The 27,956-nt window shown below is 44.4% G+C and overlaps 2 protein-coding genes across 4 annotated transcripts in view; one reads left to right on the top strand and one right to left on the bottom strand.

The window, feature by feature from the left end:
* DMTF1 (cyclin D binding myb like transcription factor 1) overlaps positions 1 to 17,880 on the top strand; it is a 31,371-nt gene extending 13,491 nt beyond the window's left edge. For 2 of the 3 annotated variants that reach the window (XM_074827940.1, XM_074827942.1), the window contains 11 exons: positions 993 to 1,150; positions 1,957 to 1,989; positions 3,733 to 3,842; positions 4,587 to 4,815; positions 6,481 to 6,632; positions 8,122 to 8,337; positions 10,746 to 10,831; positions 11,487 to 11,645; positions 12,347 to 12,733; positions 15,537 to 15,684; positions 16,507 to 17,880. In XM_074827940.1, coding sequence (XP_074684041.1) covers positions 993 to 1,150; positions 1,957 to 1,989; positions 3,733 to 3,842; positions 4,587 to 4,815; positions 6,481 to 6,632; positions 8,122 to 8,337; positions 10,746 to 10,831; positions 11,487 to 11,645; positions 12,347 to 12,733; positions 15,537 to 15,684; positions 16,507 to 16,616 — 1,788 coding nt within the window. In that variant the 3' untranslated portion in view covers positions 16,617 to 17,880. The other variant, XM_074827941.1, reaches the window with a different exon arrangement.
* On the bottom strand, positions 17,878 to 27,362 carry TMEM243 (transmembrane protein 243). Its single transcript, XM_074827943.1, has 4 exons — positions 27,202 to 27,362; positions 20,559 to 20,609; positions 19,562 to 19,666; positions 17,878 to 18,385 (listed from the first exon to the last, which is right to left on the bottom strand). Exons 1-4 carry the CDS (start codon positions 27,277 to 27,279, stop codon positions 18,263 to 18,265), a joined length of 357 nt encoding a protein of 118 aa, XP_074684044.1. The 5' UTR covers positions 27,280 to 27,362; the 3' UTR covers positions 17,878 to 18,262.
* Between the last annotated feature and the right edge of the window lie 594 nt (positions 27,363 to 27,956).

The raw sequence follows: 27,956 nt of genomic DNA on the forward strand, positions 1-27,956 counted from the left end.
CATTTTAAAATTTCACATCGGGATGCTCAAGTGACTTAGTCTCTTCCTCTGAATATACATCGCTCATGAAACCTTTGGTGAAGACAAAGGAAAAAAATTGCACTATGAGTAGGGATAATTTTCCTTACAAAGCATTAAATACGACTTCCAGACTTCTGTGATGCCATATCTGTATTTGTTTGCTATGCTAACAGGATACCTGTATCTGCTTTCTTTCCCTTAGTATATTGGTGTCAAGAGTTCAGTGTAAAAATATGCATGCAGTTAACATGCTGACAGTGATAATTGCCCAGAAGTCATATTTGTTGTAGGTTTACAGCTGAGAATATTAGAGCTGAGCCCTTAGAGCTGAGAATATATAGCCTGGATATTACAGATTCACCATCCTTCATTTGTGGATCAAAAGAAGCCCTGAATTTAGTCTTCATTGGTATAAAAATCCTCAGTATTAGTTGTAGAAAGTGTGCTTGTTCACACATGTATTAGAATTTCTGACACAAAATCATTCATAGGTAATACTGGTTTTTAAATCTAGAGAAGCTCTCTTGTACACCAGTGTTTTTGTATCAAGTTTCCATCAGAAGAAGAATAGTTTAATTGAAAAAAATTACTTTCAGATAAGGATTATCTAAAATTATTTAATAAATTATTATGGCACTGTTTGACAACCTTCCCTGGTATGACCCCAGGCTAATTCCACCACAGTGTATTTTTCATGATGTTCTAAATGATGGTTATATATTGTACAGATTTTTTTTTTAAAACCTGGATGAAAGTTAGAGCTTCCATGTCTACCTGGACTCTGGTGTTAAAGAAAAAACCAACAATAATTCAGTTTAACTCTTGGACTGTGGTATTTGACATACATAGTTGCATATTAGTATGCAAGGCTTCAGTTCTTAAGTGTTCTGCTTCTTGATTTCTAGGAGACTTTATCTAAGGTGGTTTGTTTGTGGTTTGTTGTTTTGGTTTTTTTAAATGCTTTCTTCTAGGCCCGTGGAATAAAAGATGCCACTGAAATTATATTTGAAATGTCAAAAGATGAAAGAAAAGATTTCTACAGGACAATAGCTTGGGGTCTGAATCGGCCTCTCTTTGCTGTCTATAGAAGAGTTCTTCGCATGTATGATGACAGAAACCATGTTGGAAAGTATGAAAACCTCTAATGCTGCATGGTTTTATTGGTATGAGTAGGGTCATGTATTTAATGTTTGACATGTTATATGTGAGACAGAAGATTTTAGCCAAACAGACCTAGCTCTTCCTAATCACGTCACCTCTGCTGAATTCTGGTAGATCAGTCTTGACAATAATTGTGTTAAGTTGATGGTATCCACAACTTTTTTTTTTTTAAAAAAAAAGGTGCAGAGGGGATTCAGATACGATTAGAAGACTTTGACACAAGTACGGATCTGCTGAGTTGTAGTTTCTTTCTAGAACTGTGACCTTGAGCTAATTGATATCATCCTGTGCCCTTAGTTTGCCCATATGTAAAGCAGTGGGGAGGGCACCATCCAGAAGTGCTAAAAAGGGTGTTAGCTTTTAGGTTGTAAAGGTAGTTGAAAATTAAAAATACTATCTCAACACTAATTTTTTTTAATGGAAAGTCAACCTTATGGTGATTGTGAACTGAGGAAGGAAAAAATACGTGTTTGTTTGAGCGACTAATACACAAAATTCTAATTCTGTTCTTACTAGTAAGACCACCGAGAATGAGGAAATTTGCTGGCAAATGAGAGGAATTTTAAACCAGATAACCTTAGAGATGCACTAATGTGGAAAATGGCATTTGTTCTTCACATTCTTTCGAAGCATTCAGCCAGATTGTTTATTACAGCTAAAATTCCTTAATCTCTTGTTGTAACTAAACATGTAAAGTGTGGTTAGTAAAATGAAAATATTTACGCTATATGCTTTCTGTTTAAAATAATGTCTTTTTATTTACCTGTTGCTTAGGTATACTCCTGAGGAAATTGAAAAGCTTAAAGAGTAAGTCTTTTTTATTAACAAGGTCATGCTACCTTGTTTATATTTAGTAGCTTGAGTAGTTTTTACAGGTTTTATTACATGAAATCACTGAAAAGTTGCAAGTAAATTTGACTGCTCCAACTCTTACCAGAAAATAATGGTCACTGTATTAATCTGAAGAGAAATTAAACTATATTTGGATTATTTCTTTATATTTTCTAATGTGTATTCAGGACATAAGCATGTCCTGATTTTGGCTGGAATCGACTTAATTTTCTCCCCAGTAGCTGGCCAGTGCTGTGGTTTCGATTTAGGATGAGCATAATGTTGATAGCAGACTGATGTTTTAGTTGTTGCTAAGTAGAGTTTATCCTGAATCAAGGACTAGTCATTTCCCATGCTCTGCTAGTGAAGAGGTACCAAGAAGCTGGGAGGGAGCATGGCCAGGACAACTGATCTGAACTAGCCAAAGGGATATTCCATACCATAGAATGTCATGCTCAGGATATAAACTGGGGAGAGTTGGCCGGGAGGGGCAGATCACTGCTCGGGACAGACTGGACATCAGTCAGTGAGTGGTGAGCAATTGCATTGTGCATCACTTATTTTGTATATTCCTATTCTCTTATGTTTATTATTATTATTGTCAGATTGTTATTATCATCTTTTTTTTTTTTTTTCCTTCCTTTTCTGTCCTATTAAACTGTCTTTATCTTGACTCATGAGTTCTGCATTTTTTTTTCCAATTCACTCCCGCATCCCACTGGGTCGGGGGAGTGAGTGAGTGGCTGCATGGTGCTTCGTTGCCGGCTGGGATTAAACCATGACAAGGCAATGTGCAACAGTTCTAAAGCAAACCTTCTGTTGCAACTAGTAATGTTTCAGTTTTTTACAAGCACAGTCAACATTTGCAGTTATGTTTGTGAAAAACAGAAGTTCCCTTTCTTTAGGAAACTGGAGCAAAAGTTACTTCTAAAGAAAGTGGCCGGTCAAGGGTAGGATCTCCCCTGTGAAGTATGAGAGAGAATACAGAAATTGTCAGTAAGACTCTTTGATTTTGACTATGAACCTGATAGATCAAGGAGGAGGGGCTGCAGACTTTATCTCCTCTTGCAGCTTTCCAGAGTTGAGCAGTTTGAAGAAACCAGGTCGGACTGAAGGAAGGAAGGGAGTGTATTTCATTGCGTTGATGGATATGTGTGGATCAATTTAGCTGGTTTGTGTCATTCACAAGGTGCCTGTGGTTCCAGATTTGTTAACAGTAGTTATGGCTCAACATGTTAAGCAACCTGTTGTCATGTGTGGGAGGAAGATAATAGTTAAAATTATGATGATGCAGTGTTTTGCTTCATTTAAATTGTAGGATGCCTGAGATTTCATCAGACATTATTCAGCTTTCTCAAGTGATCTCTATACCACCTGAAAATCTTTGAGGAACTTGTGTAGAATGGATGGTGGCTGTTTATCTAAATGTTCATATTGTATTTAACACAGTAATTAAGTCTTGCAACGTTCCTGCAAGACACTTAGATATTAAGCATATGTTGAGTATCCTGTGGCTTAGCTGGCCCGAAAGGCTTCTAGAAAACACATAGGAAAATTAACAGTGATGATAGAAAATATTAATAATGTAGTATCAAAGTGACTCACCATTCTGTCTTTAAGCCTGTAAACTGCATGTTTATCCTGTTTTTATTAGAGCGTATTTGATATTTTGGTAATCTCATAATTGGATACAGTGCTAATGAGCATGTTTCTATTTAGGCTGAGAATAAAGCATGGTAACGACTGGGCTACGATAGGAGCTGCACTGGGGAGAAGTGCTTCCTCCGTAAAAGATCGATGTAGATTGATGAAGGATACCTGCAACACAGGTGAGGTAAATGCTCATGTCAGTAATGGATATTCTAGTTAAAACTGTCACCTTTACCTTTGTCAGTGGTGTTTTCAGAGATGTGTAACTCTGAACTGAGGAACTTACGGTGTGAAATCTGGGGACATTTTTCCAACGTATTTGGTATAGGTTTCTCCAGTTTCATTTCTTAAAGATCAGAACACTCAGTTTATTTTTGCTGTCCATTATCCATCATACATTTATGCCACTGGAGCATATTTTACTGAGGTGGATTAAAAAGTATTTTCCCTTGTGTTTAATGTTTATAAACATAACAGTGTATATTTGGTGTCAATTAAGAGACAGGTGCACTTTAGGACTAAAGTATTGTTTATTTTGTAGCATGTATATTCAAATGAAAAGAAAATTTAGTCAGACCTCATGTAATTACTGTATACTGAATCGTTGCATGGTTAATTTACTTCAACTAGTACAATTCAGGTAGCTTGGAGCAGTTTGCTTTAGTCTTTAGTAGTTCGGTAAGTTCTGTGTGGCTTCATCTGCAAGAGAAAGAAGACACTTGGCAGCAATACAATTGAATTACGCATTTGTTAATGGCTATAATATAATTTGTTAGTAAGAACAGTTACATCTTCATCACACATCAATATGTGCATCTGGGCTAAGGTGTTAGGCAGTGAGGAAAAACGTCTATTGACATGTTATGGATCACAACAGAGGGCATCTGCTGTTAGTTAAGTTGGAGGGCTTTTCTCTCTTTCAGGAAAATGGACAGAGAAAGAAGAAAAAAGACTAGCAGAAGTAGTGCATGAGCTAACTAGCACAGAACCAGGTGACATTGTCACACAAGGTGTATCGTGGGCTGCCGTGGCAGAACGGGTCGGGACGCGCTCTGAAAAGCAGTGCCGCTCTAAATGGCTCAACTATCTCAACTGGAAACAAAGTGGGGGCACTGAGTGGACCAAGGAAGATGAAATAAATCTGATCTTGAGGTTTGTTATTTTAGTTACTGTTAAAGGTTTGTAATACATGACGCTAGCAGGATTCCATTGGGGTCCATTTTGCTGGTTTCTTATACACTAAAAACTCTAGAACCCTCCAAAAATCACTGCTGTGTTTACAGTTCCCAGAGATTTATTATTGAACATATTTTTTGTTTTTTGTTTTTTTAGTGAATGTTAGTGTTCGTGAAAGGTGTCAGATTGAAAACCCTGGAGACTGAAGTCTTCTTTATTCCACAGAAAAGGTACAGCACAGGCAGCGACCGTGCAAGCTTCCAACACGTTGCCCCACCAATGCGCTTTAACCCTTAACTGGAGGGTAGTTCAGTCTCCCTGCCCGTTCAGTCCTTGGCCTCTCTGCTGAGATGACCAACAAGGGTCAAGTGTGGTGGTGGTTTCTGTGATGTGGACATCTTGTCTACAAAGAACTAAACTGAGACTGCAAATTAATTTCATGTAGGCCACCAAACACTGATTGGATATTAGCATCTTTGACTATATTTGAACTGGCAACCCGGTAGTAACTTTGGAAATCTTTTGCTCTCTCCAGTCCTCCTCCCATTTTGAACGCCTTTAACTCAGGCTTTTTAGCCAGTGGATTTTTATGGGTTGATAGTTTTGGGTGGGAATAAAAAGCCAAGACATCCAGGGAATCTAAGCATTATTTACAAAGCAATATTCACTAATTTACTGAAGCTGTTTGACATTAACTCAAAATGAGGAACCTGATTCCACATTTCAGAATGTGCTGGTTATAATTCTTAATATTTCTGTACAAATGGTATCTGTTTTGGTCTATCCAGATATCGTTGACTCATCCTGCAGAGTTGGTTTTCGTAGCTTTTTTCTTTTTCCCTTTTTTTTTTTTAATCTAGCAAGAGTGTTCAATGCTATTGCTTGGTTTGTGAAGAGAACTTTTCTTAACTTCCACAAAAATCTTTTCCCCTCTCACTGTTCACCTCTCTTTCATATGCTCCATGTACAGATGAGCTGGAGGCAATTCAGAGATATTTGTAGTATTCAAACAGATTCTGATAGAATCCAGTGTGTGCATAACATCTGCCAAAATTATGTGAAGACTGTCCCTTACCTGGAGAGCTTGATGAGATTTATTTATGAGGAACTGTTTAATACTGTAGTTAACTTCATCTACTTTGGCTAAGAAGCATCTGAGAGGAGGCAAAAATCTGTGTTAAGGACGGATGAGTGTTATTTAGGAGAAAACGGAAGTAAATATCATAACATGAAATTAATTAAGTGAAAGTTCAGAGTGAATCTCAGGAAGTATTTCCTGCCTTGGAGATGTGTTTGGGGAATGGTTTTCCAAAGAGAAAAGATGCAAGTACCATCATTTGGAATGCTTCACAATAATCTGATCAAAGTCCTAATATATATGTAAATAAGGAGAATAATCCTGCATGGCAAGGAGATGGACTGGATCATCTAAGAGGTCTAGTCCATCTTCTGTTGTTTATGATTCTGCTTGACCTCTGGCAGCGTGGCGCCTTGGAAGCCTGTGTCGATTCATGAGCTCTGGTGGACTATTCACTAGCATGCCATTTTGCCGCTGTTACGTGTGACAAGACCGGAGATGTGCAACACCCCTTCCAGTCGAGGGTAGTTTCTAACAGGTAAATATTTTCTGTATCCTGCCAGGATAGCGGAACTTGAAGTTTCTGATGAAAATGACATCAATTGGGATTTACTAGCTGAAGGATGGAGTAGTGTCCGCTCACCACAGTGGCTTCGAAGTAAATGGTGGACCATTAAAAGACAGATTGCAAACCACAAAGATGTTTCATTCCCTGGTAATGTACTGCTTGCACACTTCTCTTCTGAAAGCTCCTGTCACAAATGTCAAAGGAATAAGGCTGCATTTTGTTGTCTGCTCACAGCATTGCTGGCCAAAGAGCACATTGTTCCTTTGCTGGAAGTTACTGGCCCCTTGGATCTGCTGGCTGAATTGCTTGTACAAGCAATCCTTAAGCGTTTCAGTCGAAACAAGCCAATCTGATGTATACAAGTAAACAGCAGATTTTGCCAACTCCCCTCCCTTTGGCTAAAGGAGAGCATGTATATAAGCAGCTCAGCTGGCAGATCTCAGATGATGATGATCTTTGGTATGGAGGGCAGTGACCTCTTCAGGTGGAAGAGGATATGTATCTGCAGCCTGACAGTATCACCTCAGGTTAGATCTGTTACCCTGAAAATGTTAAAATCTGTGTGAGGTGCTGAACCTTAGCTGTAGGCAGAAGGTAGATCTACTACTAGTTGCACAGTGAGGAGAAAGGGAGAAATCGGGGGTATAAAGCTCCCCGAATGTGTCTCATAGCGTTTTCTCATTCTTGGTTGGAGCAACTAGTGCCTGAGACAAAGGGTGTTTCAGTCTCTATGACGTTCAGTCCTTTTCTCTGACTTGGGGAGAGGAAAAAAAAAAAATCAGAGAGATTAGTCATGTTGTAATGAAAGGTGTAATTTAATGGACGCTTTTGCTGTGGTCGTCAGTGTGGTTATATATTAGTCATGCCTGGAGGCTGAAAATGAGAGGGCAGCCCTATTATGCTTACCATACATTAATAGGCAGTTGTTGCATCAAATACTTCATAATATAAATACGCCACTGAATCAACAGGCTCCACTCTCTTTCCCCAGACAAAATGTCATGCTCTCAGGAGTGGGAGATGTTTAAGCACTTTGCTGTATTGAATGCTACAAAAGCAGAGGCCTCTGCTTTTCTAACCTTGTATATATCAACCGCTCCCTCATTGGGACCAAAGCAATCATAGGGAAGAAAGGTGGGCGGTTTTATTGGAGCAATGGGCCACTTCATGCACAGACAAAGAACCGTAGTATAGCTACTCTGAGATTAATTCTCTCTTGCTCCCTTCTTCCAGTGACACTTCTGTCAACCTCTTGAACAAATCAGCATCCGTGTTTTGTAAGATTGAAGGGTTTATTTCTGATAGCAGCATTACACAACTAGTGATACTGGTACTTGATTGTAGCTTGGGGATACACCATGTTTAGAGAGGTCCAAAATTTTATGAGCTTTTCTTTTTTTCTTTCCAAGCATCCTAAAATGTCTGGGTTCCTTGAGAAAATCAAATTCACTCCAGTAGTTGACTATAAATGTGCTTTATGTATGTGCTAAATTTCTGGTTGATGTATCTCTATAAATTGTTTAGGTTCCGAATTCAGAAGGATTTTGGTTACTTTTTTGATCTTGGATAAATCTCACATGCAGCATTTCAAATGTGCTTCTTCAGCATGCTTTAGCACAAGTATTCTTTCTCTCAGTGCTGATAAAGGGCCTTAAACAACTCCATGAGAACCAAAAAAACAGTCCAGGGCACCAGCTTTCGGAGAACAAATCTGGAAGTGGATTACCAAACACTAATTCCAGTTCGGGGGTTCAGCACGTGCAAATTCGAGTGGCTCGATTAGAGGAGAACGCAGGCAACGCACCAAGCCCTGTGGCAGCTTTGCAGATTCCAGTCCAGATTACACATGTCTGTAAGTAGCTGAAACGAACGACTTGCTGTCCTCTGATGAAATCTAAAGCTTTCTTATGTTAAGATGGTGAAGGAGGAGTGAGCATGTCTTAAAGAATTTTATTGACTCTGCTTCAATCTTGCTGTAACTTCAGATTAAGGATTTCTGGATTCCATTTGCCCGTTTCTAACTTCGTTGGGCAAATGTAGGTGTTCTTGTGACAGTAGTACCAAGACACTGCAATTGGAGTGCCTGGACATAGGGGTTGCCAGTGTCTGTCTGTGTGCATGCACACGTGAGCTTGCCATATAACGTGTTCTTTGAAAGGCTTCATTACACAAGCCTCTTAATGAAGATGCAGTATATATGTTCATTCCTTAAGTTTCTTCTGATAGCTCTTGTCCAGAACAATGACCATCATATACAAGATCTCCTTTTGTAAAATACATACGCTGCTGTCCCTAGGTTCTGATGAAGAATACTGAAGGAAGGGTTATGTGTTTTTTCTAGCCCTGCTCTTTTATTATGCAGTTATTTCTAGGCACAAACACTCTGGAAAGTGTTAGCTGCCGAGTCACACTGATATTCAGCTGATGATCTTTTCTAACCACTGTTTGTTTTTTTTAAGTTGGTGCCTCCCATGCTCTCTTAAGGATGAGCTTTGCTCATTATCAAACATTTATTACCAGGTCTACTTTGGTTGTAGTGCTTATTGCTTGTTTTTGTAACTAATCTTATTAAGGAACTCCAGTCACTCCAATCCAGTCACCCCACATGCAGCCCGTTGTCTCCATTGTCCGCTATTTTGCAATGTTTGTGAATTTTATTAGGAAAATGTCATTTGTTAATTTTACTAGGGAAATTGAGTGCTTTAGTCTTGCTGATTACTCAAGCTAAGAATGATTCTTCAGACTATGACTAGATAGGCATTTGGTAAACAGTTTTCTGTTTATAATTTCATTAGGTGAGCCTATCTTAATCTATTTACTAAGTGCCATCTTCATTTTATCTGGTTTATTTTTTAATTAGAATGACACGCAACACCAAGCCAAGAACTTTTTATCTGTCGTAATACGTCAGTGGTTTCAGACTTTCAACCAAGCTTGGTCAAAGCTATTGGGTTTTGATGAGCAGGCAAGATGTGCTGGTATTCTGTAACCTTTAGTCCTTCCTGAATTGAATCTTGTCATGGTTATTTTGTGATGTCATTTGCCCCTGTCTGCCTAACAAGCCTTTTTCCCCAGTTTAGTCTGCTTCCCTGGAGAATTTCTGTTTGTGTAATCAGAGTGAGTTTTGTATTGTGTCTTTCCCAATCCTGTGAGAGCTGAACCTATTAGCCGCTTTCAGCTGCATTTGATAGAAGGCTCAAGGTTTCAAAGGGGTAATTCCTGTAGACTTCATGAACATGACTGGCTAGGTAACAGACAGGCCACATTTTACAGCTGTCTGCTACTAGGTGCTAGGAAATCTGCAGCAGGAAACTTTGAACATGCCACTACAACAATAAAAGCTTCAAAATCAGAGCTTGTATCTTCTTAAGAGACCAAAATTACTTGACTTTGAAGCCACAGAGTCTGAGATGGCCAAGTTTCCAGGGCTTGGAGCACTGCAGTTGTCATGTAGGTCTTTTGCCCTTTCAGTATTTATGGTATTACTGCATAATCCCAGGCAAAGTATTAATTTGCCTCCATCTTCCTGGAACTTGTTTTTTAAGAGTAAGGAAAAATCATAATTACGGTTCTGAATAGGTTTTTTGATATCTTACAAAGCTTTGGATACGAGCTGTTTGGGTCAGATGATCTTGAAATCTCTGATATGTGAACTGTTTTTAGTGCTTCTCTTCGTCGCTTTTAGAATGAATGGAGATATTTGATAAATAATTACACACTTGTAGTAAGAATACTTAACAGCTTTTATACACTGCAGTCATAACACACAGGGTAGGCAAATATCTTGGGGAGCATCTGGTGTTTCATCAGTGGTAGACATACTGGGGAGGGTAGAAAAGGTTAAAAATGAAAAATAAAAAATGTCTGTGGGAAACAGCAATATTAAACCTGACACCAGTATAAAACAAGTAATACATGATCCAAAGCATATTGTTACACCAGAACCTCTTACCAATCTCATTACAAAAAGTAATTAGATCACGTCAGATAACTTTATTTGTCTGCTTTTATCCCTGTGCACTAAAACCATACTTTCTTTCTTTTGCTCTGTTGGATTGTAGAATGCCCTCTTTAAATAGTATTGTATCTTGGGTAGCAATTAGAGAACCTTGTCATTAGGATTGCAGCCAGTTTTCTTTTTCTTATTACTGGCATTAACAGTACCCTGCTATGTAGTAATTATAGTATGTTACGCTCTCTTCAGAGTTAAAACGTTTTGGTTTACATACTTTCTTTTAATTTTTTTTCTTTCTTTTGCAGCCTCAGCCGATTCCCCTGCTGCTACTGTTGACTCTGAGACAATAACACTAAACAGTGGAACACTACAGACCTTTGAAATTCTTCCAGTAAGTAACAGAGAACTGATATTTGTTACTTGCGTTCTTTCTTTTAAGCACAGCTACTTCTTAGACTATGGAACTGTGCATTTCCCAAAAAAACAGTTCTCAAGCGGAAAGAGGAAGTTAAGAGATCTAAAACTTAAAAGTTCAAAGAAAAATGTATTTCTAAAAGTGCAATTCATTAGGGCTGTGGAGTAAAATGTGGAATATAGTTAAACGCTTAAATCTGTTTTAATGCCTTAGTGCTGTGAAGTTTTCCTTTGTGGTTTTTTTTCATTGTTGAAATCTGACATAACAGAACCAGAGGAAGCTCCCAGCAAGTAAAGATTCTCTCAGTTCCATTGTACTGTAATTTGTAGCACAGTTTCTCTTTCATCTCAATGTTAAGAGTAAGTTGAATTTGTTCCTTTCTTACCTGCTGTTGTACAGTATAATACAGTCGCGCTTGACTCTTAGCCTTAATATGTGTCTTGGCAGCCTAAGGCTATAGATTCTTTATACTTCTTGAGTGCAGTACAGCAATCAGTGCAGTAGGGATTGATTGGATTTGTTTGTTTTCCAGGGGAGTTACAGTTAGGCTAGTTCATGTAAATAAGCATGCTCTGAGTGTGGCCCAGGAAGGCAGTGTGTTTGGGTATTAAACTTGTGTTGTCTTCTGTAGTCTTTCCATCTCCAGCCAACTGGAACACCAGGTACATACTTACTACAGACAAGCTCAAGCCAAGGCCTTCCTTTAACACTGACGACTAGTCCTACCATGACCCTAACGGCTGCTGCTGCTCCAGCCTCCCCAGAGCAGATCATAGTTCATGCCTTATCGGTATGTATTTCGAGCAGTGAAAAGACTGGAGTTGGGGCAGTGGGAACATAATAATGCAGGCCCCTATATGTGCATGTTAAACCTATATGTGCATGTTAAACAGTGTTACTTTGCTTAAAGAGTGAGAATTTCTTTCTTTGTATTGCTTTTAAGAAGCAACTTCAAGTTGCTTCAAAGCTTAGCTTAGTAAGCAATTTAGTTCTTACTGTAGCTGAACATGATGTCTCCATCTAGTGGCGTGCCCCCCAGCAAAACAAAATGCTCACAAATGAATAGTGGTGTTCTCAAAACTTCTGTAGTAGTGGCAGTGTTACTTTTTATTAGAGTGAGAGAAGGGGAAGCAAACTGGAGATTGAATAACAAAAGTAATGCAAAATTCAGGGGAAAAAAACTGATGTTTTGAATCCGCAGTGATTCTCACCTGAATAGCTGCCTCTTTCATGTTATGTATTTACTTTATTTGTGACTTAAAGAACAGCTGACACCAAATTCAGTCCACGAATTCCTCATTTAAGGCCAGGAAGGGTCAACAGATGATCGGGGCTGACACACTCTATGTGTAAAACTCTGAATTACACTTAGTAATGGGTTCTTGAATCCTTTTGCTTTTATTTGCTGAAAGATTTGAAGATACTTGGAGGAAAGTTTCTGACACTTTTTTTGGTTTTGTTTGTGTCTCTTCTTGCAAATACTGCTTACAGCCAGAGCACTTGTTAAATACAAGTGACAATGTCACGGTGCAGTGCCACACGCCAAGTGTCATAATCCGCACTGTTGCTGCTGAAGATATCTCCTCCTCTGTCACTCAGGCAGAACTTACTGTTGATTCAGATATTCAGTCAGCTGACCTGACAGATCCTCCCGATACCCTAGAAGCAAATACCTTCCCAGATGATATCCATCAGTCCAAGCTGAGTGATGAAGAACAGTCAGCCTACAATGAAGATGATGCCTCCAAATTCAGCAGCAGGAATAGTAGTGAACTGATGGATGGAGTTATGGTAAGAACCGAGGAGGAGATTTCAGATGCCAGCCTGAAACAGGAAGAGGATTCTCACTCTGATTTACCCAGCACTTACGTTACTGAGGTAAAGGGAGTGCATGATACTTGATATTTTCCCCATTTCTGTATGGAGAATGATTTCACTGCATCTTTGACCTTTATATTAAGCTATTCATATGAAATATATCAGTAATTTCACGTATATCGTAGTTCTACGAGTATTTTGTTCAGATCCTCTATCCTTGAGCTTCATGAATATGTTATGGGAGTGAAAGTGGTAGCATTTAATTTGGTACTAAGGCTTATATTTGACCTCATCTGGAGCATTGAATACCTCACTAGCTGTGGAGTTGTTCCACTACTCCAGGGTACATTTGTATGAAGACTGTGGAAAGTGGGAATATTAGTGGCACCGAACAAACAGTTGCCTTCATCTGATTACTATTTGATGCAGTTGCTTTAAACTAGGCTGTTAATTGTGCAACACACATACTGTATGGGTAAATAGACTGCTGAGCAACGGAGGTGAGGTACAGTATTTAGTTTTTGCTCTATGAATTTAGTAACATGTTTTGAGGTGCACCACAGTTTCCATTTTTGAGGACTTCTGTTAAGTACCTGTTAAATTGGAATTGGAAGCATTTAACCTGTTTCTCTTTCTGGCCTCAGTTTTATTCAGCAACAACACCAGAGATGCAGAAGTTAATTTATGCAAATGATTTCAGGCATTTGGATTGTTTGTACTAAATTCTTCCATCTTCCAGTTGCTGGAACTATAATGACTAAGTCAAGGAAAATAGAGATGCTAAAACCAAGATAATTCTGTTTAGTGGGTAGAAAGTACCTCTTTCCTTAGAAGCCTGATTAGGTTAGACTGTGAAGAGATGAGTTAGATTCAGATACCCCATCCTGTTCTCTAAACCATTGTGCTCTACAGTTGCTGTAGTTCTGCTTTATCAGTCTTGAAAATCCGTTGTTGATATGCTTTGACTTTGTTAGGCTTTGTCTTTGAAAAAGTTTGTAAGAGACACTGCATATCCATTATGCTCTCACAAAGAGGATCCTTGTACATCTCAACAGTCTGCTACTACAGAAGCATTTGAATCCTGAATACATCCGAAACTGGGAATTATTCTTCCATTTTCTTCTTTCTTGTCTCATGGTTGACATGGTTGTGATAAGATTCTCAACAGCTGAGGCAGCCCATCAGCTTTTTACTCTGTTTAAAATTTCAGCGTCTTGAGGCAGAGTTAGTAAACTTTTGCTATAAACCTAGTTCCTAATTAAACTCTGTAGAAATCACTTATGGCTAGCAGGATATAAAGAGGTACTAAACATTTTTTTCTATACAGAAAAACAACTTGAGTTTGTAATTCTAATTTGCCTTACACTTCTAGTCAGATTCAAGTTTGACATGTGTATTTAAATTCTAGGAAATAGTGAACTGTCTGTGAGGGATTCTAAGTAAAAAGTTACTCTAGAAAGACATGCCTAGATTTTGCTTTCTTTAAGCCAGTGTTATTTTTACGCACTTGCCAGTATTGTATTGTCACTGTGGGTGTGGGTGGTGGGAAGCAGGCAGTCATGCTGCAGGGTTTTATTATTTCTAGCTGGGAAAAGTGCCCATTTGCCACAATGGCTTCTTTAGTTTTTCACGCCTCCTCTTCCCAGTTTCAATCCTTGCAGCATCCTGCTTACCGTGGGCTGGTTCAGCTGTGCTCTCTGCAGAAAGTTGCTTTTGCAGGCCAGGCATACTGTGCCTTGCATGAATGGGTACACGTTTGGACCAAGTCTGACTCACTGAGCTGCGGCACAGGTACTCAAATCCTCTTCAGCAGCACCAGGGAAGGGGCTTTCAGGCAGTTGCCTTTGGAAAAACATTGTGAAACTATGTACAGAAACAAGTTTTCTTTAAAAAAATAGGTGGAGGGACTTCAGGATTTTCTGGAACAGAGGGAGCTGTAACTTCTCCCAAACACTTACTGCTCCCTTTGAAAACAGTGATAAATCCAGGTACCTTCCATTCTGCCAGCAACATTTGTTAGCGTTCTGCATCAGTGATTCCTGAAGCTTGAACAAACCTTACGCATGTTACACATAAAAACTGGAATCCAAATATCTCTGCTTACTCTGGCAGTACTATCTAGGACGTCTTTTCACTGCGCTCGCAGAACCAGGAGTCCGCTGGAGTGTGCTGTGACACTGAGTAAGCCAGATGTATTACTGCCATTCCAGTACTACCAAGAGCCAGGGAAGAGGCAGCAGCTATTACAGGACTGGAAGAGAGCAAGAGAGACAACTTGTACATTGCCAATTTTTTGATGTAAAGAGGTTCAGCTAAAACAGTTTGCAGCCAGCCTAGAGTCAGCAAGTGACAGGGCAGGCAAGGCAATGCAGCTAAAATGGGTCTTTTGAGCTCTGTGTTCAGTAATTAAAACTTGATACAGAAGTAGAAATTGTGAAACTTAAGTTCAGGTAAAGCTATTGTGTTTGTGGAGCTGGTACGTACTATAAAGGCATTGCTTCAGTATCTCAAAACATCTAGGCAGCAAGCAGTGGAAAAGCTTAATTATTGCTATTTATAGACAAAACATTTGCCTTAAAAGAGAACATTTTATCACCACCTTGCAGTCTCTCCTTTCCCCCTGCCTTCATACTGCTCACAGGACAGAATTCTTCTCATCCTTTTTTTAGACACCTACACTAGGATGAAAAATGCCCTATAAACGCTGAAGTAAACTAGCTCAGATGCTGACATTTCGATTTAATGAGATAAAATTCATCCAGGGAGTCTACTGCTTACTATGGAGGATGGCTGAGTAAAGCAGGTTTCTCTGTTTATGCTACCAAGAGTACACTCTCATGTCCTGTTCTTCTGTGTTGTGCAGGACCTGGGTTCTCCAACAATAGAAGAACAAGTTGATCAGCCTGCAATAGATGATGAGACTGTGCTTATTGTTCCTTCTTCCCATGGTTTTATCCAGACAACAGATGATATAGACAGCGAATCAGTATTGCCCCTGACAACTCTGACAGGTACGACAGTCCCGTCATAGGGTTGATGCTGGAGCTAGGATTCATTGAAGCAGTATGGCACTTCTGAGTGTTGGTAAACAACGCCTTATAGATCCTTGCTTTCTCATAAATAATTTTCCATGTCATTGCTGTGAAACTTTAAGGAAGTTGGTTACCCAGCTGGTATCAGTAGAAGTGGAAAAGTCCCACTTAACCTTGTGGGAAGAGCGTTAGAACAGCAGCTGCTTCATCACTTGCTGAGGTGTTTCCATCACCCTTGAGCTTTGAATTAGTACACACAGGCTAATAAGTAACTCTTTATTTAGTGTGCATTTCTTCATGCCTGGTGCTTGAATGAAATTTCTTATTTGAGAGAAGACCAGAGACATCAGAAATGCACTTGATGCCTCTCATGGTGAGGGGCTGGGCTGTTTGGGGGTGTGTTTGCACAGCACTTACCTGGAAGGGCTTGCTAGCTTGTGCCGCGTTTCCCAGTGCCAAGAGTCATCTCAGACTTGGAAGCAGCACAGATATATTCTCCCACTGCTGCACCTAACAAATGCTCCTTTCCCAAGGAAGGATCTCCTTGCAGAGCCATCAGAGGATCAGTACTAGGTCTGATATAGTAATACCCGATGAATCCCACTGTGAGTCACACCAGTTGCATCCATATTAGTCATAGCTTACCTTGAAACTAGAAATTGAGAACTGCCTAGTTCGAACAACATCGCTTAAAATTGGTTAAAATTCCAGACTGCATTTTCTGTTTCCTAAGTGTGTATTTGGTATCTTGTTATAATGGCACAGTAAACAACAGTTCTAGTGTACTGTGTCTCTTGACAGATCCTATCCTGCAGCATCACGGAGATGGGTCACACATTATTGGCTCATCATTGGGCAGTCCTGACTCAGAAGATTCAAAGGATGTTGAAGATTTAGTGAGCTGTCACTGAGAAGCAGCAATTGTCTCCATTTTCTATTGGCCATGTTTGCATTGTGAAATTAGTTACAACCCTGTGCCACATTTCCAAAGAAAGCAGTCAGTCCGTATCTTTAAGCAGAAGCTTCCAGTTTGAAATGACTACAGTGCACTTTCTCTGCTCAGGCTATTTACCTCATTTGTAAAGGGTTACAGAGCAGCCAACCGAAGCCTGACGTGCTACGTCTCAGCCAGGGTGTTTCAGTGTTTTAAAGAACCTCTGTTGCAGTGCTCACTGCTAAGGATCCACGGGGTCAGTTCCGATCTGACTTGATACTGGTGTGCTGAACTGCACATCTGGAAAACTGGACAGAAGTCAAGGATTGTGGACTGTAGCATTTTAGTGCCGCAGCAAGGATTAGTTTGCACACGTTTCATGAAGAATGGGTGAGGATTTCTGCACTTACTGACTCTTGTAATACATGGAGTATTGGACTGTTACATTTCAGGAAGAAATGTATTCCATCAAAGACTTCAGGGAGCATGGGCAGCATCATGAAGAAGTGGTCTGTATTCCCATCTCATCTGGCTTGTCAGTACGTCTGCGGTATAGGAAGAAGACTCAGATGCTTATGGGACTTGCCTGGTCTGCTTGTTCTGAGGAGTCCGTTGCTGGCAACGGACAGAGCTCAGAAAGATCACTTGTGGAAAATCTTTTTATTTTTTTCTCCTTTTTTTCCATTTCCTTCATCACTACAGCAAGCTGAATAAAAAGGGAAGGGCTACGAGAAAGGGAAGCTACAGGGACCCACCAGCCTCCCTCCACAGGTTTGTACCTTCTTTGAAGACTGTTGTGAGTAGGCTGGAACATTTGTCTCTCTCGCTGTTTACATGACACTACCAGCCAGCTCTCCACAGGTGATTTATGCAGCAAGTCAGTATATGGGGGGTGGTGTGGAGGTGGCAAAGTCTTGAAGAAGCTCTGTGAGAATTTGGGCATAGGGTCCCGAGGCCAAGGAAGCCAATTAATTCCTACATTCAAGGGTTTGAAACAGACACTAGGCTGAGCACCAGCCTGTTAGCTAGGAATTGAGAGAAAAAGCTATAGAAACTAAAGACTCATGTATAAATTATTTTATTTATTTCTGTAATTAGCTCTTCATAATCAAGAGTTGGTCTTTTTCAGTCTGTGGTTTTGTTAATGTGAAAAATAAGGTGTAGTTTCAAATGGTTGCCTAGGGAACAGAAATAATTGTATATTCAGTTTAAATGAAATAAAGAGTATTTGTCGTACGTAACTGTAAGATGCCATTTATTTATACTGCTACAGATCCTTGCAATGCTGCAGTTTCTTTGTACAGTAATAAAAAAATGCAGTTTTTTCCAAAATGAAAAAGCTTGTGCCATTCTGAAACATCAGTACAACTGGAATGTTCATAAAGTGCAACAGTAGCTCTTCAAAAAAAAGCAGAATGTCACATCTTATGGCAATAATTCTCCCCAACAAGAGGGACATTACATATACATTTACATGAAAATCATGTACTGATTTATCCTTGCACAACCCACTTCTTTCCTCTCAGGCTGATTGTCCTCACTTAAACATCTTGGGTAGAGCTGAGAGCTGAGCTGAAAGCAGTCTGACACGGTAGCATCATTGCTGGGTGTTCCCCATGTCCATCATTTGCCCACTTCATGGAAGTACAGGTTGGCACATATACATAACATGACGATAGAAAATAATATATAGTAAATTAGGTTCCTAAATTTAGGTTCCAGGTCTCCTTGTCGATACCAGTAGATCTAGAAGAGAGGACGAGTTTGCATTACTTTAAAATGCCAGGCACTTCTGAGGAAACTCTATGGTAACTGAACTAGCACCTTCTAGACCTTTTTTTTTTCCTGTAAAACAACCCAGCTTCATCTGACTAGAGACTATGAGGTGTAGTGTCCAACAAGTTTTCTTAACAATTAAGAAATAACACCTGTTTTCTCAGCATGCTGGTGGAACACACAAACAAGAATTTGGCAAGGTGTTTCTCCCCAAAACAAGGCTGTTTGTGAAACCAGAGTGCCAGGTTAGCTGTGAAGACAGGGGTTGTTTTGTCAGCTTTGTTGAAGAGAGTGGGTGGGGTTTAACACTCCAAACTGGCTACACCCTGGTTGATGAGGACAAACATCAAGTTTTGCACTACACATCCTGTCTTGGGCAGAGTCATGGCTACCAGCCATAGAACTGGCAACTGGGACTGACCAGGCACTGCAGAGTGCTGTCCCAGTTACCCCGCAGTGAGGGGCAGCGACTGTTCCAGGTCCCAGCTGGAGGAAGGAGAATGCTCCAAGTATGAAAAGCTACAGCAGAGGAAGGAGCCATGCAGAGGGGCTGGACTAGATGGTCTTTGAAGGTCCTTTCCAACCCAAACCATTCCATGATTCTACAAACTCTGACCTGCCAGTTCCCTTTGCCAACGCTTGGGACCAACTCCTGGGATGCTCAACTGTTGAGTAGAGGAACCTCAGCTCCTCCCCCGATGAAATGCCACCCACCGTTGCTTCCTGCCACTGCAACTCATCCCCTGTGCCGGAAAGGTCACTGACTTCCGCAAGGGCCTGGCTGGCCCCACCACATCAAGTGTTTTGCTCCACCCCAAGTCTTCTGCAGCACAATCCATCTCTGCATTCCCTTCTCACTGCTCTGCTCCCCCGTTTCCTACTTTCTCCACTGGCAGCTACAGGTGGTGTTGTCAGAGGTGGCAAGTCTTGCATCACAGCTGACCTGCAAAAGTTGGCTTAGTTCACATGCTTACTCTGCAGTTAATACAAAGCTGGTTACCACTCTTTATTGTCAACTTGTTCTATGGAGGCGGGAAAGCTTTTCTAGGGGAGTGTGAAAAAGAAGGCGGCACCACATAAAGCAGATTTTATTCAGATTTTGTCCTCACTCATAAAAGCTTGCACAGCAAACGTGGCGGTACTTACAAGTATGCCAGCAGAAATGCAACACAAGGAGATGCAGAAAGCAAAAAATATATTCACAGGTTTTGGAGGTAGTTGCGGGAAGACAAAAGCACTGATTAGAGTGACCTGTATGGAGGAAAACAAAGATGAAGACTTTGTTCTCGCCTGCCGTCAGAGCTGCAACAAGAAGAGGCTGGCCCCGACGGCTGGCATAGCACAGCACTCGCATCCAGCGCTGCACGCCCCTCCCTGCTCTTTAACTCCCACCCTGTGGAGAGCTGGAGGGAAATGTGCAATTCTGGAGGAAAATCGCTTGGATGCAACCACAGACTTAGAGGGGTGAAAAAAAAAAAAATTGCTGAAAGCTTTGCTACTCTGGCTTGTTGCTGGAAACCATCCTCCAAGTACCCATAAAGCCAGCAGGCACGGGGGTGCACGCTGCCCGTGTAGGAGCATCTCTTCAGCCAAGCTTTCCACCAGCTGGCACCTTGGCTCTCCTACCGCCTCCCTGCACCTCAGCTCTCAAATGGTGCTGCCGCCACGGACTGCAGAACTGATGCTCTCCAGTTGTGATGGCGTTGGGTTTGTCTTTAAAGCTTGGGGAAAGCACCGCTTGAGACAAAGTGACAAACTTCAGAAAAACTCCTATAAGCCATAAATAGAGGGAAATAAATCATAAATAGAAAGAAATAGAGAAGCAAACACGTTTTCCTGGGTCATAAGCACTTTGTCATCTCACCCAGGCTCACGTGCAGCCAGGACGGACAATTTGCCCATGGACCTGGGGCTTTTTATTGCACAGCCAGATCTTAAAAACATGGCTTGAAGAAAGATACTCTCCTTCACCTGTTGTCAAAGAGTTTCAAAAGACAGAGGCGCCCCAAAGCGACTACCAGAGCCCCAAACTACAGCCTGTTCAGACAGTGAAGTTTCACCGCCTGTTTTGAGGAGGAACGCTGGTTTTCACCCTGTCACCTAAGGGAGGCACGAAACACAGGATGGGATGGGGGATACTTACTACAAGCAGCAAGGATGTTAAGCCGCCAACAACTAGATTGATGACTCTGTCCTGAAGAAAAGAGAGGACAGTTACACGCACGCCTTGCCAAAAAAACACATAAAACAGACCAGTAACCAACAATGCTGAGAGCACCACATCAGCCAGTTATCCCCAGCACACCCAGCAGCACCATCAAGGCTCCCTGGTCAGCTCTGCCACGCAAGAAGGTTTCCCTTCCTCTGACTCCATGGATCTCAGGGAGGTGGCACTGGCCAAGTCCTTGTGCAGCAGGTTTGCTCATTTGCAATTGGCTTCTTCGCTACGCCTGAATCGATTACAGTTGTGCAAATCCTTTTTAAAAATTTTTAAAAAGCGAGAGTGCACAGACAGAGATTGTCAGAAAAAGCTTACTTTAGTCTCAGTGCCTGAGAATGATAGTGTCTTAGGTGGGAATTTGTGGGCAACTGACAAGGAGGTGAAGTGTTCCCTGCACCCCAAATGTTCCCCCCTAACATCAGCAGACCTGAACATGCCTCAGGGTGGCCCTGCTTGGATGGACAGCTATCCCCCCACACACACTTCTTTCTGCTGCTCCCCATCCATATAAAACACTTGGCTGGGAGGAGACAACCTTTCTGCACCAGGGAAGAGGTATCCCTCGGTGTTGGCATCGCAATCCCAGCCCAGGTGGCATCAGGGCAGGGACTGGCAGTGACATGGGGCTGCGTGACTGCAGGCTCTGAGGAGCTCCCAGGGCAGGACCCCGTACTGATGCACTCACTGGAGTAAGAAATGACCTGATGCAAAAGAATATTCCCATCCCTGCCGGGATACCTGCCTCCTCCCTTTCCTCATGGTGCTACTCTGAGTATAAGCATCTATCACCAAGGTCGGACTGGGCTGCATGCAGTCAGGTGTAACACCCCAGACAGCTGGCTGCCCAAATAAAATGCTAGAAGAACAGCTATAGCAGAAAAGATGCGCAGAGAGAAAAAACCCAGGACTTCAATTAATTACACTGAGTCATTAAATAGGTACAGTTAAATGAAACTGAGGAAGGAGTTTGAGCAGTGAAAGCCTCTTGCTCAAGACATCCCAGCCAGCAGGCAGGGCAGCCCAGGTTTCCCTTCACCTGGTCTCGCACCCTTCTTCCCTCCCAGCGTTACATTTTGGAAGACAACTTGTAGAGGGAGAAGCCCCATGTCATGAAGAAGTAACACATGGCAGGAGCAGGGCAGGAGGAGGAAGCAGAGAGCAAAGAGGAGGTGGCAGAGAGCAAAGCATGCTCTGGCAGGAGAGCAGCAACCCTGCCCTAAGGCTCGGCGGAACTCGGGCGCCCAAGCTTGCGGTTCAGTAACAGGCAGATGCCATGCCCAAGGGAAAGGCCCACAGCAAACAGACTCTTTAAAACCTCTTCTTAGTCCCCAGCTCCTCTACGTAAAACCAGACCACTTCTGCTCCTACAGCTCAGAGGCCCCCGGCCGTGGGGGCACGGCGGTGGCTGCAGCAGTGGGGAATGACCCACCTCCATAAGAAATCGGCACCAACACCCCCCACGCAAGGTCCTCGCCAGCCAGGCACAAGCCCCTGCTCCTCACCGGCATTTCCACATGCGGTGGCAGCGATACAACAGCAGCCTCTGGGAGCCACCTACAAGGTACCCACTGCCAACCCCAAACAACGAGCTAAGAGAAGTAACTCCAGGCAAATAACAAGCAACAGGGCGAAAGGCAAGCGTGCTACCTCCACGAGAGCACATCACGACAGCTCAGCTGGGCTCCTCCGCCTAGCTAAACAAATTAATTAAAGAACTCAAAGCTAACTTTAATCTAGACAGTTATGTGGAGGGATCCTTACACCCAAAAGCAACTCCAACGACATCAGGAAAGGACAGCAGTTTTGCTCTTGCCCTGCAGACCCAGCTGAGCCCACCAAGGCGATTTTATAAAGGGGGACTGGAGTTTGCATTCAGGCTCAGCTCCCCAGGGACGAAAGGGGTGGCGGGAGGTGAGCAGCTGGATCCCTTCTCCCTTTGTGCCATGGGGAGATGGGTTTTGAACAGCAGAGGAAGGGGAGGGAAAGCTGAGGAGCTGGCTGCAGAGCCATCCCATACAGCTAACCCGGTGAGAGCACAGTCACAGTCTGCTCTTCGCTGACAGCCCGGCAGGGATGGGCACAGTCACATACCTACGGACAGGATACACCACCCAGAAACTCAGCCACGATTAGGTTTCTCCTGATTAACTAGAGACTTGGAGGGTTGCAATTTTAAGACAGGGAGAATTCACCCATTTTGCCAGATCAGAGACAGGTCTACCAGGAGAAAACAAGGGGATTGGACTCAGTGGTAACCACGGAGCATTTCTCTCTGCCTGTTTTACGGGGTGCAGGAGAGAGCGTCCCCCCAGCATGGGGACCTCTCATCTCACGCCGCCGAGTGATGGACATCACAGCGATAGCCAAATTGAGTACAGATGTCGGCAGCAGAAGGCTTTGCCACGTGGCAGCCAGTCCCTGTGGGTCAGGGCATCCCCTTCCCCACGGTTAAACCTGTGGTCGCTAAAATTTTCCAGTTGCGCTGCCGGCAGAAGAAGGTATTTCAGGATCCAGGGATTAGAGCCACTGATCCTGAAATCCCAGGCTTGGCAAAGTGGCGAGAGGCTGTATTCCCCGGTGCCCGCTGACACTTCAGCCCCAGGCAGCTTAGCACAGCAAAAAGGTTAAAAATACACAAGCAGAGGCCGAGACGGCTAAAGGGATTGGGGATGACGGAGCCTTTCACCTCCGCGCCACGTCCAAGTGCGCAGCCCAGCCCGGGCAGACACTTGTGGATACCAGGCACGCAGAAACGGGCTGTGACGAGCCATGTGTCCTACAAACCATATTACCAAGCTGGCACAGCCAGCTCTTGCAACCAGCACAGCTGATTCAGGGAGGATTCTTCTCCAGCATCACTATGTATTATGATAGCCGCTAGAGTGAAAAGACAGAAAAAAAAAAGCAGCGCACACACCAGAACTGTGAGCATGCAGGCTACTGGAGATCACCTGCACCAGCGCAGGGTGCTCACACACGGACACTAACTTCTGATACAGCCCGGCAGCACGCGATGTGCTGATGGGGATCCCCATTCAGCCAGCCAGCAGCCGAGACGTAGCGAGCTGTTCACCAGACAAGCAATGAATTCGGTGTCTCAGTGTTGCGCAAGCTGCATTTCAAAACAGGAGGGTTTCTGCCCTCTCCTCCTACTCCAAGGAGGGTGTTGCAGGGGTTGGAGGCACCAGGCTTGTCCCAGGGAGCTGCTGTGGTGCAGAGGTCTCCCTCCAGCTGCCTCTGGGCAAGGGAGACGAGGTCAGGAAGCATCAAGCCCTCGCAAAGCAGGAGGGCACAGTCCAGTATCCTTGGGGATGTGGGTCAGGGTTACTTTGAGCAACAGAGAAACTGAGGCAGGACTGAGGGTGTGTCCGCACCACTGTGCCCACAGCACAGGCTCTGACAGTGTGACAAGCTTTGCTCTCTGCCCCATTCCAGCTCAGCACCTTGCATCCTCCCAGTTAGCGGCTTGCGGGCTGAGCCCATGGGGAACAAGCTCCCAGCAGAGGCTTGGCCAGGGCAAGGGAAGGGGCTGGTGCCTTGGAGGGCAGATACCTGGTGGCATCTCTGCAGGCATGACAGAAAAGCCATTTTTATGCCTTTCATCAGCAAGTCCAGATGGTCAGCAGCCCACTGCAGCCATAGGGGATACCTTAATGTAGTGCCAGATGAAACTGCATGGAATAGCAGACAATATATACTGTACACAAGAAGAGCTGTGCTGACCACCCTCCTGCTGCAAGACTTGGGGACATGCTGTTGTGCCCTCAAAGGCTCCTCATTCCCATCCTGAGCTGCTCAGTCTCCTTCTATCGCCTTCTGCTTCCAACCCACAGCAGTTACACCCACCCGCTTATATTTAAATGCTCCTGTCACGGAGGAACCCAAGGAGCTTCTACTTTCAACTTCTTTCTAACTTTGTTAGGTTAATGGTTGGACTAGATGATCTTCAAGGTGTTTTCCAACCTAGATAATTCTGTGATTCTTTCCCAAGAAGTCCTGCATCTGTGACGCTCCGTCTCCCCTCTGCCACCTTACCGCTTGTGCCTTTGCTTTGCATTATCTCATACCCACTTGCTGCCAGAGCTGCATCCCTGGTAACCACAGCTGAATCCACAGTGCCTGGCATTCAGCAGCATCGTGTTGCTACACTCCCTCTTCCCACCAGAGACTTCTTTGGTACCAGCTTGCCCCCAGTCTCCGTTCAGCAGCCAGCACGGGAGGGCGAGCTTGGCAGGAGCAGCTGGACCATGGCAGGGGAAGGAGGCCGATGCTGCTGCCCAGCTCTCTCGTCCCCACAGGGTGGTTTCAGACCCAAGGCCACCAGCCTAGAGACCAGGAGAGCAAGAAGGCGGCAGCAAGAAGAGGGCAGCCCCATCTCTACATCCATCTCCCACAGCCGGCAAGGGTGCAAGACCCCTGATTTGGGTGCAGGGCTTCCTGGGGCACGAGCATTGCCCCTGCCCCTCCCCACAGCCTCATGCCCAGCCCAGAGGGTCCCAGTTTGCCAGCACCAGCCACCGCTTGCAGAGACCCAAAAGCAGAGCCAGGGAACGGGCAGACACGCTTCTCCCAGCAGACCTGCTCCCATTTTAAAGCAGTTTAGCTTTGCCATTTCTGAGACAGAACATTTCCAGCTCCGGACCTCACCAGTGTCTGTCTCTAAGCAACCCCGGTGAATCAGGGAGGAAACCACCCCAGGCCAGCACAGCGGTCCCTTGCCCATCAGACACAGGTATGGCAGAGAGGGACCGTTGGCCACCGCTGGTCCCGTATGACAGGTTCCAAAAACAGCCACAGGAGATGGGCAGGAGGTGACATTATGACAGGTTCCAAAAACAGCCACAGGAGATGGGCAGGAGGTGACATGCAGGACACGGGATCCCCGTTCAAGCCCAGGAACTGGAATGAGCACCCCATGTTTATTATTTACCGCTCCCTGTGAGTGGAGCCACAACCAGAAAGAGACGGGAGGTCAGGGATCAAAGGCTTGGCCTGGGCTAGAAGTTTGGGGTTTGCCTGCCGGGATCACTGTCCTGCAGTCCCCAGAAGTCCCCATCCCTGGAGGTTTCCCAAAATCCCCGGCTGAGGATCAGCCACTGCGACCCCGCGCAGGGCACTGCGGTGAAGGTCCCCTTGCCGCCCGCGCTCCCCATCAGGGCTGGCACCCGCTGGCAGGGGGGACCCGTCCCCCCTCAATTCATCCTCTCAGAGGCGCTGCCTGTCCTCCTCCTACCCCACATCATTCTCTTCCCCCTCCAAAATTTGGCTGGCATCACTTTATTTTTATTAAACATTATCATTTTAGCAGCATTTCCAATTATTTGGGGGGAAGGATGATGCATTTTATACACTTTTGTGAATAACTTGATGCAGTTTCAGCCCGCACCCTTCCAAACCCACACGGACAGGTAACCTCTCGTAACAGGGGACAAACCCTGAGCCACCGTCACCCCGTTGGAAACGGGTGCACAGCGCCGGGTATCACATTCCTGAGGGATCTCGAGGCAGGGCAGCACCCCAGGGAGCCCCCTCCCCAGCGCAGCCCCCCGAAGCAGGCACCGACCCGCAGCAGTGCCAGAAGCTGCCCAGCTGATGGGGGATTTGACACCTGATGAGTCGGCGCTGCCGCACGCACCCGGCAGAGGGAAAAAAAATTAATTACCAGGAGGGCACCAAAAGCAGCCCCCCCATCCCCAGAAAAGACCCCCAAAATTGGGTGAGATGCAACTCGGGATGCTGCAGCCCTGGACCCCGCTCTGGGCCACCCTGGCCAGCGTGACCCCCCCCGGCTGCACCCCAGCCCCGAACAGGGGGTTCCCCCGATCCTGGGGCGCTCTGCACCCCGAGCCCCTGCTCCCCGCTGGGCGCTTGGGGAAAGGGGGGGTCAGTGGTGTGTGTGGGGGTGGTTATCTGGAAGTTGGTTTCTTTGGGGGGGGGGGGAGGGGTGTTTGGGGAGTTTTTTTTATTGGGGGAGCAGTTCTCACTTGGGGTGATCGTTCTGGGGATGTGGTTTTTTTTTTTAAATTTGGTGGGTTTGTTTGTTTGGGGTGGTTTTGGTTAATTTGTTTTGTTTTAGTGAACTGATCGGGAGGGGTTTGGTTTTGGTTTATTTCAGGGTTTTTTTAATAATTCTGCCAATTTGAAAGGTTTCTTCCTGTTGGAATTTGGGGGGCTCCTTTTCCATTTTTCCATTGGGGTGCAGCTTTATTGTCGTTTTACTGATTTTTTCATGCTGGTTCGGAGGGAGCCGAGGATATTCTTCCTTATTTTACGGTGATTTTTTTAGAATTTGTTTGCAGGATTGGGGCAGGTTCCTCGCGGGCTGGCTCGCTCGGCTCCTGCGGTGCCGTTACCCCGGGGGGGGGGGGGGGGGGGGGGGGGGGGGGGGAGGTTCTTCATTACTGGGGGGCATTAGCATTGCTGGGAGGGGTGGTGCTGCCACATTTTCTTTGCTGGCGTTTATTGGGGGTCGGGGGGTGTTTTGGGGGTCCCCGTTGGGTCGCGGGCAGTGCTCCCCCCCCTCCCCCGGCGAAGGGGAGCCGCCCCCCGCCGCCACCGCCCTTACCCTGGCCGAGGTCTCCCCGAAGAGCGGCCGGTTGTCCGGCCCGCCGGTGCCGTAGCTGCGGGCGGCGAACCCCTCCATGGCGGGGGGGCGCTGGGGCGGCCGGCGGGGGGGGCGCCCTCATGCTGCGCCCCCGCTCCGCGCCGCTCCGCGTCCCTCCGCGCCCCGCCGCGCGCCGCCACGCCCCCCGCGCCCGGCCACGCCCCCGCCGTGGGGATCGGGGGGGGGGGCTGCTGCGGGGCCCGCTGGGGGCGTTACACCCGCGGGGGAGGACGCGAGCACGGGGGGGGGGGGGGGGCGGGGGGCTATACGCGTATCTCTGAGCGCACCTGCGTATGGTTATGTCGAGATTTACGCGGGCGCGGTGCGGCTCCGCGGAACCTCTGCAGCGGCGGAGTTACCAGCCCAGGCCCTGGGGTAGAGTTAAGGTCACCGGTCTGTTATTTATTACATTTAATTATTATTCAACAAAGTCGCGTTATTTAAGCAAATCAAATTATTGATGATGATATTGTGATTTGGAGAAATTAAGCTTTTAAAACTGTTATTTTATTTTGCTTTATTTATTTTACTTTAATTTATTAATTTATTTTATTTACTTTATTAATTTTATTTATTTTACTTTAATTTATTAATGTATTTTATTTATCTTTATTAATTTATTTTATTTATTTTCCTTTATTTAATTTCTTAATTTTATTTATTTTACTTTAATTTATTTTGTTTATTTTATTTATTTATTTTACTTTATTTTTTAA

This window comes from Strix aluco, chromosome 5 (assembly GCF_031877795.1).
Source record: "Strix aluco isolate bStrAlu1 chromosome 5, bStrAlu1.hap1, whole genome shotgun sequence".
Taxonomy (NCBI): domain Eukaryota; kingdom Metazoa; phylum Chordata; class Aves; order Strigiformes; family Strigidae; genus Strix; species Strix aluco.

Bases quoted from the DNA above. Each gene is read 5' to 3' on its own strand.
- TMEM243 (XM_074827943.1), bottom strand. From the start codon at position 27,279: ATGGAGGGGTTCGCCGCCCGCAGCTACGGCACCGGCGGGCCGGACAAC. The intron at 19,667-20,558 runs GTAAGTATCCCC...TCCTCCATACAG, and splicing joins TAACATCCTTGCTGCTTGTA to GTCACTCTAATCAGTGCTTT. The intron at 18,386-19,561 runs GTAAGTACCGCC...CCTCTCTTCTAG, and splicing joins GCATTTCTGCTGGCATACTT to ATCTACTGGTATCGACAAGG.